This window comes from Piliocolobus tephrosceles, chromosome 1, assembly GCF_002776525.5.
Source record: "Piliocolobus tephrosceles isolate RC106 chromosome 1, ASM277652v3, whole genome shotgun sequence".
Taxonomy (NCBI): domain Eukaryota; kingdom Metazoa; phylum Chordata; class Mammalia; order Primates; family Cercopithecidae; genus Piliocolobus; species Piliocolobus tephrosceles.
In genome coordinates this window covers 179,031,512-179,041,272 of record NC_045434.1, presented here as the reverse complement: position 1 = coordinate 179,041,272, position 9,761 = coordinate 179,031,512, and the positions used below count along the sequence as shown (strand labels likewise).

At 51.5% G+C, this 9,761-nt stretch overlaps 1 protein-coding gene across 2 annotated transcripts; it reads right to left on the bottom strand.

Moving 5' to 3' along the window:
- Window positions 1-703: 703 nt before the first annotated feature.
- Window positions 704-3,755, bottom strand: C1H1orf210 (chromosome 1 C1orf210 homolog). 2 transcript variants are annotated; one of them, XM_023221199.2, is made up of 3 exons: window positions 3,622-3,755; window positions 1,421-1,537; window positions 704-1,276 (listed from the first exon to the last, which is right to left on the bottom strand). In XM_023221199.2, exons 2-3 carry the CDS (start codon window positions 1,437-1,439, stop codon window positions 954-956), a joined length of 342 nt encoding a protein of 113 aa, XP_023076967.1. In that variant the 5' UTR covers window positions 1,440-1,537; window positions 3,622-3,755; the 3' UTR covers window positions 704-953. The 2 variants fall into 2 exon arrangements, with proteins under 2 accessions (XP_023076967.1, XP_023076968.1); XM_023221200.1 differs by having other exon boundaries at window positions 3,616-3,736.
- Between the last annotated feature and the right edge of the window lie 6,006 nt (window positions 3,756-9,761).

Below are 9,761 nucleotides of genomic sequence, written 5' to 3'. Positions count from 1 at the left end.
CACGCCTGTAATCCCAGCACTTTGGGAAGCCAAGGCGGGCAGATTACCTAAGGTCAAGAGTTTCAGACCATCCTGGCCAACATGGCAAAACCCCGTCTCTACTAAAAATATAAAAATTAGCGGCCAGGTGCAGTGGCTTACGCCTGTAATCCCAGCACTTTGGGAGGCTGAGGCAGGCAGATCATGAAGTCAGGAGATCAAGACCATCCTGGCTAACACAGTGAAACCCTATCTCTACTAAAAATACAAAAAATTAGCCGGGCGTGGTGGCAGACACCTGCAATCCCAGCTACTTGGGAGGCTGAGGCAGGAGAATCGCTTGAACCTGGGAGGCAGAGGTTGCAGTGAGCCAAGATGTGCCATTGCGCTCCAGCCTGGGCAACAGAATGAGACTCCGTCTCAGGAAAAAAAAAAAAAAAAAAAAAAAGGAAAGAAAAAAGGAAAAATGAAGCTTGGCACTGATTTTCACCTGCACAAATGTTACCATCTGGGCATATTTGAAATGCTGGCAGGTAGGCAGGCCATCACAGTCATAGAGGATTTAGGAGAAGAGTAGCATAGGCAGGGGGACCAATGTGAGCCAAGGTGCCTGGAGAAACTGCATGGGAAGTGGTGGGAGGGAGAATAACATTTAGTTGGAGAGTAAAGTAGGGGAAGGCAAGAAAAGAAACCAAGAGGCCCGGAGGCATGATCACAGAGGGCCTTATGTCCACACTCAAGCCTTTGTTTGGCTTTATCCTGAGAACAGCAGGGAACCATTGAGAGTTATTGAGCAAGAGAGGGTCATTGTCACTTTGCTGGCTAGTGTCAGGGAAGTGAGGTTTACTCCATCCCTGACCAACCTTTAAGCCGCAGCCACCTCTGTCCCTGAGGTTCGAGGAACCCCCGTGTCATAACCACTGTCCTTAAGCTGTCAGGCATGGAGGGGATGGGGAGGGTCCAAAGATGGGAGCTCAGAGGGAGAAGTGGTCCCTGCTACCCTCTGTCCCCAGCTCGCCAGTCCCAGGCTGAATGTAATTGTCCTCGATGAAGCCATCATCATCCTCATCTTCAGCCACCTGTGGGCGGCCCCCCCTTCCTGTCCCAGGCAGTGGGCGGTGCCGGTAGCTGGCATGGTATCGGCGGCAGAGGTGGCATTTGGCAGCAAGTGCGATGAGGAGCGAGAGGACCACAGCTCCCAGCACAAATCCTACCAGCACAGGCCACGCCCGAGCCCCAGTGCCTGGGCCAGGGGACACAGCAGATGCTGTGGGGAGCTCCGAGGGCCCCCCAAGTGCTGCAGAGAAAGGGACAGCATTATAGGTGGGCCCCAGAGGGGGCTCCCTGGAGAAACCAACAGGAGTGCGGGTAGGGTCCTTCCCCCAACCCCAGCCTCTAAGGGGAAGCCCCCCACCCCCATCATCCTCCCACTGTCACTCACTTTCGTTTGTCTCATTCATGGAGGGGCCTGATGACACCAGTGAGTCTCAGCCTCAACCAGAAAGAGCCCTGGCTCTGAGGAGGCCCCCAGATGCCAGGCAGCCCCAGGGCACAAGTCCTAGAAAATAACGTAGGTATGGGTGTCAGGGATGGTCACAGGGTGCACTTTCCAGGTCACACTCACAGCCATGGTAGTGCTGCACAAACTCTGGTGACTGGACAACTGACCACACCAGTTGTCCACAGAAGAGAAACAAGCTGAGCCTACAGAAACTGGCTATTTGTAAGGGACCATCACAGGGTTTTGCTCTAGAAGATGCTAAAAAAAAAATAACTAAATTGTAGAACTTACTGAGCATTCCTTATCATTCAAGCACCAAGCTTCATGCTCACAAAACCCAGTAAGGTAGGTATAAACATTATCCCCACTTTATAGATGAGGGCTCTGAGGCTGAAAAAGGTGAACTGACTCAACCAAAGTCCTCACATTCGAACCCAGAGCCCAGTCTGTTGCACTGCTTGGTAAGCTAAGGATGGGAGACAGGGGCAGAGGTGGGTCCTGGCTCCCAAAGGTCAGAAAACAGCAATTGCTTGGAGCTACCCAGTCAAAGCGGAGACCACATATGTGGAGAGTGATGCAAGTCCCTACTGAGGACAGGGGCCCTGGACACAGCCAGAGCAGCCCTGGCCCTTCCGCCTCTAAGTTGCCTTCTACCTCTAAAGTGCTGCCCACCTCTACTCTCAGCCCTTCAAGCAAATCCCTGTCCATTCACCTCTACTTACAGGAGGCCCACACTCTGCCCCTAGAGGGAGGCTGAAGCCAGGGAGTATCCAAATGAGGATCACCTGAATCAGGAAATTATCACCCAGGGCTGGGTTCCTCCACCTACAGGAGGAACACTTCAATTAGGGGAGTAGCTGGAGGAAGATCATCCAGGCTTAGAAACACCTGGAGGAGGAGCACCTGGATCAAAGGAGTGTCTGAAGGAGGCACACCTGAACCTGGGGAGTATCTAGAGGAGAAGCATGAAAGTTAGAAGCACCTGGCAGACGAAGAGCTAGGGCAGGAGCATATCCGCAGGTGGAGCACCTGAACCAAGGGAGTCCTTGGGAGCACAGTAGCCAGGCTAGGGAAGTACTTAGGAGAGAAGTTCAGGGGAGTACCCCAGTATATTCTTTGATACAAGTGCCTTCAAAATTCCCCCCCACCTCCTCACGTCCAACCTGGCATCAAGCCCCATCATCTCTTCCACTAAACATCTCTGGAATGACAATACCCTTCTCTCCACCCCTCTGCCACAGCTGAGTCCAAGCCACCTTCCTCTTGTACTCTAGCCATAATCTCCTAACTGGTCCCCCCACCTCTGGTCTCTTCCCCAGAGTGACTGGCCTACAACCCAGCTCTGACCCCATCACTAGCCTGGTTAAAATCCCTTTAAACGCTCCCCATTCCCCACAGTGCCTTGCAATCCAGCACATGGCCCTCAAGCCAAACTCTTCTTCCTCTTCTCCACAGTTCCCTCCCCAGCACTCCAGACAGACACACACGCCACCCTCCCACTCACCCACCCTCCTGCTCCCTGGCCACACCCTCCTCAGTTTTTGGGGCCCCAGTCTGTCAAGGCCAAATCAGACCATACCTGCCTGTGAGGTTGTCCCTGGACCTACCCTGGGTGACCTGTCACCATCCTGCCCAGTCAACCATCAGTCAGAACCAGTCATTGCTAGCCGGGCAGCTCCCCGTGGTCAAGTGCTGGCTGATGGATCTGTACCCTTGCGCTGCAGGGAGCTGGGCACTCAGCTGCTCAGTGTGGTGCTTGTGAAATTAACGAGGGGAGCAGGAGAGACGTCCTGGGAAGGAGAGGTCACCTGCTCATTCATTTCTCAGCCTGCTGTGGGCCTCATCCTAGCACTAGGTCCGCAAAACATGAGAATGTGTAACACTGGAATGAACTGAATTCAATCTGACGTTTCTAAGGTTGTACTCCTATTCCTTTCCTCCCTGCCCTGTGAATTCTTCCCAAGAAGACACACACACACTAACCTTCCAAGGGCACATATACACGCCCCAACAAGCCTCTGAACTCACAGCCCACACTGACCTGCCCATCCCCCATACACACATACACATAGTCGCCCCTCCCCCCAGGTCACACTTTCCTCCACCAACAAACACACCCTCTGACATGCACAGACACCTACCCCCACTCTGATGTATAGCTTCTTTCCTGCTGCCAGGAGCCCCTGAGGATCTGTGCAGAGCCTGGGTACCCCCTCCCCGGCCCCCCGGGCCTTCTCTTCTGTTCCCACCTCAAGAACTGTGCACAGTCCGCGGAGTAAGCTTCCGGCTGGGGCCGGCAGAACCTGGACAGGTGGGCGGGTCAAGGCCAAGCTTGACTCACCTGCGGAGGCAGTGGGCGGGGCTGAAGTTGCAGGTCCGGCAGAGGGCGGGCTGCGGCAGCGCCTCCAGTGGGGAGAAATCATTCTACGTCTCCCCCAAGCTTTTGCCAAGAACTTTATGGGTGTAGACCTCACCCTCACCCCCCAATGCTGGGGGTTTGTACAGCTGGGATCCAGAGAAGGGTCAGCGGCCCCTAGAGGGGCAGACACCTCAGCAGGCAGATGCTCAGGCTGATAAACAACTGAATGTCCGGTGACTGGTACAAAGTCCAGAGTTGAAGCAGGAGCTTTGCAGGCCTGTAAGGGTGGTGGGCTGGAACCAGAGCGGGTGAGGAGGGCATTCTTTCCAGGCAAAGCCAGAAGGACCAAGAACTCTCCCAAATTGCCTGCAAATGTGTGTGTAACTGTGTAGGGGGTGAGTGGTGGATCTGGATGAGGGCTCAACCTTCATCTGGATCTCAGGATCCTGTGACCCCACAAGCCAGCCTCTGAACCTCTCCTGGGTGCTCTCTGATTCCCTTTAGCTTTACTCCTCGTCTCTGGGCCTGGTGCCCCTGTTCTTCAAGTTCCAGTTCAGGAATCATCTTCCCTGAGCCCTCCCTCTACCCTGCAAGCCCTTACTCTTCCATGCCCAGAGCACCCACAGCATTCCTCATTATCTTGTGATTATTCGCTTTCCCAGGGTGGGGCCAGGCTTTGACAGCCTGTGGCTCCCAGCACAGTACTGACCCAGGCCAGGCTCCCTACTACCTAAGGGAGGAAGGACAGCACGTGCCAAGGCCTGGAGGCCCCAAATTCACAAGGACAGACAGGGCACAGTGGGAGCAAGGGCTGCAGAGAGGCCAGGTATGGTGGCTCACATCTGTAATCCCAGCACTGTGGGACGCCGAAGTGGGTTGATTGCTTGAGCCCTTGAGTCGGAGATCAGCCTGGGCAACATAGGGAGACCCCATCTCTACTACAAACACAAAAATTAGTTGGGCGTGATAATGCTCACCTGTAGTCCTAGCTACTGGGGAAGCTGAGGCGGGAGGACTGCCAGAGCACAGAAGTTTTAGACTACAGTAAGCCATGATTGCGCCATTACACTCCAGCCTGGGCTACAGAGCAAGACCCTGTCTCAAAAAAATAAAACGGGGGTACAGAGAGGAGATGCAAACAAGGCATGGTAGAACTGTGGCTGGAAGGTGGAGGCCAGTTCACACTTGGCCTTGAAAATCTTAGGATGAAATCTGAACCCTCAGGGCATCCCTTCCCACCTATCCTGCCTCCTCTGCTGCAGCTACACCAAACTATTTTCTTTTTTTTTTTTCTTTTTTTCTTTTTTTTTTTGAAATAGAGTCTCTGTCACCTAGGTTAGAGTACAGTGGTGTGATCTCAGTTCACTGCAACCTCCGGCCCCGAGGTTCAAGCGATTCTCCTGCCTCAGCCTCCCAAGTGGCTAGATTACAGGCATGCACCACCACACCCAGCTAATTTTTGTATTCTTAGTAGAGACAGGTTTTTGCCATGTTGGCCAGGCTGGTCTCGAACTCCTGACCTCAAGTGATCTGCCCGCCTCAGCCTCCCAAGTGCTGGGATTAGAGGCATGAGCCACTGCGCCCGGCCACCAAACTCTTTTCTATTCCCAGAACCCACCATGCCCTCTCATCTCCCTGGCTCTGCAGGCTCTGCTCCCTTCTCCTGGGACTCCTGCCTTCCCCACTCTCCACTGCACCCCTGCAGATGGTGGCCCTTCTCCCCCATATCCTGAACCATGTTGGGTGTGATTTTCTCTTTAGTTTCCCCCAACCTGTAAACCCTGGGAGTGGGCTCTGCATTGGTCTGGTTTCCATCATATCCCCCATATCTAAAATGGCAACAGAATACCCTTCTGAAACACATTTGAGGAAAGAGAGGATTATCCTGGATGGGGCAATGAGGCACCAAGGAGGGCTTAGGGTTTTACTTTGTTTTTGAAGCAAGGAAATCATGAGATTCAACTGATATTCATTGAGCACCTACCACGTCCTAGACACTGTGCCAGGTTTTGTTAAATTGAGGTGTTCATATACCATAACCTAATTCATATAACATAAAATTCCCCATGTTAGCCATTTCCTGGTACAAGATTCAGTAGTGTGTAGTACATTCATAATGTCATGCAACCATCACTCTAGTTCTAAAACATTTTCCTCACCCCAAAGGGATACCCCTGACCAATTAAGCAGTATTTCCCATGTCCCTTTTCCCCCAGTCTTTCACGACCATTAATTTGCTTTCAGTCTCTATGGATTTGCCTGTTCTGGATATTTCATATAAATGGAATCACATTTGTGCCAGCTTTTTAATGAACTGTTTCACTTAATCCTTGTAACCATGCTTTGAGGTAGATGTTAACTGTCCCCTTAACAGAAAAGGAAAATGAGGCTATGAGAAGGTAATTGGCACAAAGTCCTGCAGAGGAAAACAAGCGGAGGGTCTGCACATCCATCATTCAGTAATTTATTCAATGAATATTTTTTGAATGGCCACCAGAGTCACAGCCAGCCCATATGTCACACATTGCTGAAAAGCAGATGGCTAGCTGCTGGACAGCCCCACATCATGGAGAACAGAGGGCAAACCGGGTAGCAGCACCCGGTTTGACATGACTGGCTGATTAAATGTGGGGCTTGAGAAAAAGAAAGGATTCAAGAATAACTCCAAAGTTTTGGCCTGAGCAACTGGAAGACTGGAGCTGTCGTTTAATGAAGCGGGAGGAGTCTGGGAGGGAAACTAGGACCTCAGTTTTGGACACATTGGATGCCTGTGAGCCACCCAGTAGCATCCTGAGTAGAGCGTAGCGTCAAGTGGCCTGGATGCAACGGGCAGCGGGGACTAGAAATATACACTTAGGAACCAACAAAACATAGATGATTTTCAAAGCCAGGCATCTGGATGAGATCCTCAAGGATAAGTGTAGAGAGAGAGGAGCCCTGGAATATGCCAGGAGTAGAGGTCAGGGTGGGGAGGAAAAGCAGGAAAGGAGACCAGGGAGGGGCCCACAAGGTAGGAGGCAAATGCAGGAGAGTCCTGGCCAGGGAAGAAAGCGTTTCAAGGGTAAGGGCTCAGCTAGCTTGGTTAGTCAAATGCTGCAGGAAGGTTTGTGAAGATAAGGAGTGAGAATTGACCTTTGAAATTGGCAAAGTGGAGATCACCAGTGACCTTGACAAGAGCAGGGGTTTTTTTGTTTTTTGGTTTTTTTTTTTTTTTTTTTTTTTTGAGATGAAGTCTTGCTCTGTAGCCCAGGCTGGAGTGCAGTGGCATGATCTCAGTTCTCTGTAACCTCTGCCTCCCAGGTTCAAGCGATTCTCCTGTCTCAGCCTCCCAAGTAGCTGGGACTACAGGCGCACGCCACCACACCTGGCTAATTTCTGTAGTACAGATGGGGTTTCACCATGTTGGCCAGGCTGGTCTTGAACTCCTGACCTTAAGCAATCCGCCTGCCTCAGCCTCCCAAATTGCTGGTATTATAGGCGCGAGCCACTGTGCCCAGCAATGAGAGCAGTTTTAAGAGATAAGAGAATGTCCTGGGGACAACCGCCTGATTGGAGTGAAGCATAAGTATGGGACAAGAGGAAGTGGGGACCAGAGGAAGTGGGGACCACGCCTCCAAGGAACTTTGCTATAAAAGGAGCAAAGACATGGGACTGACCCTGGAGATGGGTGTGGGACTAAGGGAGGATTTTGCTTTAAGGGGAGGAGCTGTTAGACCACGTGTGTAATGCTGGCCAGAATAAGCCAGGAGAGACTGGAAATTGATGATGCAGAAGGAAGAGAAGGGACAAGGCAAGAGCAGAGTCCCTGAGGATTCGAGAGGGTGGGGTCAAGTGCACGGGGAGGGTTGGCAGCAGAGTCCCTCTGAGTCACAGGAGGAAGGTGGCTTAGACAGGTAAAATGCACTAGGTCTGTGATGGGAACCTTAGGAAGCTTTCCCCTGATGGCTTCCAGTTTTTCCAGAGAAATAAGCAGCAGTGTCCTCAGCTGAGTGAAGAGCAGGAAGTGGGTGCTGAGGCTGAAGAAGAGAAGAGAAGGTGTGAATTCACCACCCCAGAGCATGGCAGAGATAATGGGCCCAGCCGTGTAATGGGTTTACCAGACAGCCTCAGGCCCCTTGTAAGGTAGATGGGCATGGTCAGTTAGAGTGTCTGAGTTTTTCCTTTTCTAGTCCCTCCAAGTGCAGGTGGGGAGAAGATGGAGAGAGGGGTTTTACCAAGATTAGGGATGTGCTGGGCAAATATGATAAAGCAAGAAGGGGGCGGGCAAGGGAGCTGAGCTGCGGGCAAGGGAGTGGTTGTAATGGTGGCCCACAGTATCTGGTCAGGGTAAAGGGGGAAGTGGGGACAGAGGGGTGCAGAGAACCCAAAAAGGTGGTAGGATCAATGGATTTCAGGATGGATTGCTGGTGTACTAGAGAGAGTGAGTAGAAAAAATAGATAAACAGGAGGTGGTGGGCAGATGGTGGCAGAAGGAAATGGAAGTTACACTAGGGGATACAGTTTGTTTTTTTGTTGTTGTTTGTTTTTTTGTTTTTTTTTTAGACAGAGTCTCACTCTGTCACGAGGCTGGAGTGCAGTGGCGCGATCTTGGCTCACTGCAACCTCCAACTCCCTGGTTCAAGCAATTCTCCTGCCTCAGGCTCCTGAGTAGCTGGAATTACAGGCACGCACCACCACGTCCAGCTAATTTCTGTATTTTTAGTAGAATCGGGGTTTCACCATGTTGGCCAGGATAGTCTCGATCTCCTGACCTCATGATCCTCCCGCCTCAGCCTCCAAAGTGCTGGGATTATAGGCGTGAGCCACTGTGCCTGGCCTGCAGGGTTTTTATTTTGTTTTGTTTTGTTTTTTTAAGAGACAGGGTCTCAGCCAGGTGCAGATATGCTCGCAGGCCGGATGCTAATAAGATGCTCCATAAAAACTTATTGGATGAATGAATGGTTAGAATTCTAGGCAGCTCACTTGCTCACTCCAGATTAAGAACTGGTGTTATGGGCTGGGCACGGTGACACATGCCTGTAATCCCAGCACGTTGAGAAGTTGAGGCAGGCTGATCGCTTGAGCTCAGGAGCTGGAGATCAGCCTGGACAACATGGTGAAATCCCATATCTACAAAAATAAAAAATTAGAAAAAAAATTAGCCAGACGTGGTGGTATGCACCTATAGTCCTAGCTACTAAGGGGGCTGAGGTAGGAGGATCGCTTGCGCCCTGGATATCAAGGCTGCAGTGAGCTGTGATTGCACCACACTGCACTCCAGCCTAGAAATGAGACTGCATCTCAAAAAAAAAAAAAAAAAAAAAAAAGGAACTGGTGTTAACACTTTCCACTCTTTGTACAGGGATCTCTGTTCTGTTGTAAGCAGATGTCCCTTTTGAATCTGTAGAGGACACCTTCCTTCTCTTTGTAACCCTTTGGAGGAAGGCTGCCCATTTCCCAGGCTTCTGGCTTCTTCCAGCCCCAGCCTCCCAGAGAGGAATCAGCCCCTTCTTGGGACTTAGGACTGTCCTTAGGGACACCACACTCTTCCTCCTTCATTCAAGCTCCACCTTCCCCGAAGGCTGCCTTTCCCTATTCCTAGTCTGCCCTCCCTGAACTCCTAGACATGCCCTGGCATTGGAAGCATCCCTGCAGTCCCACTGAGGGCTGTGCTTGAAGGTTGGTGAAAACAAGCCCTCTGACCCAGTTATCCCTAAGAAGTCACAGTTCCCTGAGTCAGCTCAAAGGATCTATCCTCAGTGGAGCATCTCAGGAGACTGAGACTAGGGAATGTTTCCAGACACAACTTCTAGGCGTTCCTCACTTCTTTAGGAGGAGACCAGCCTATCCAGGGCCATGTATGCCATGAAATCCTGAGGGGGACAGCTCACCAAGCCTCATGGATCACCAACCACACCACCCTGAAACTCCAGTGTGATTACC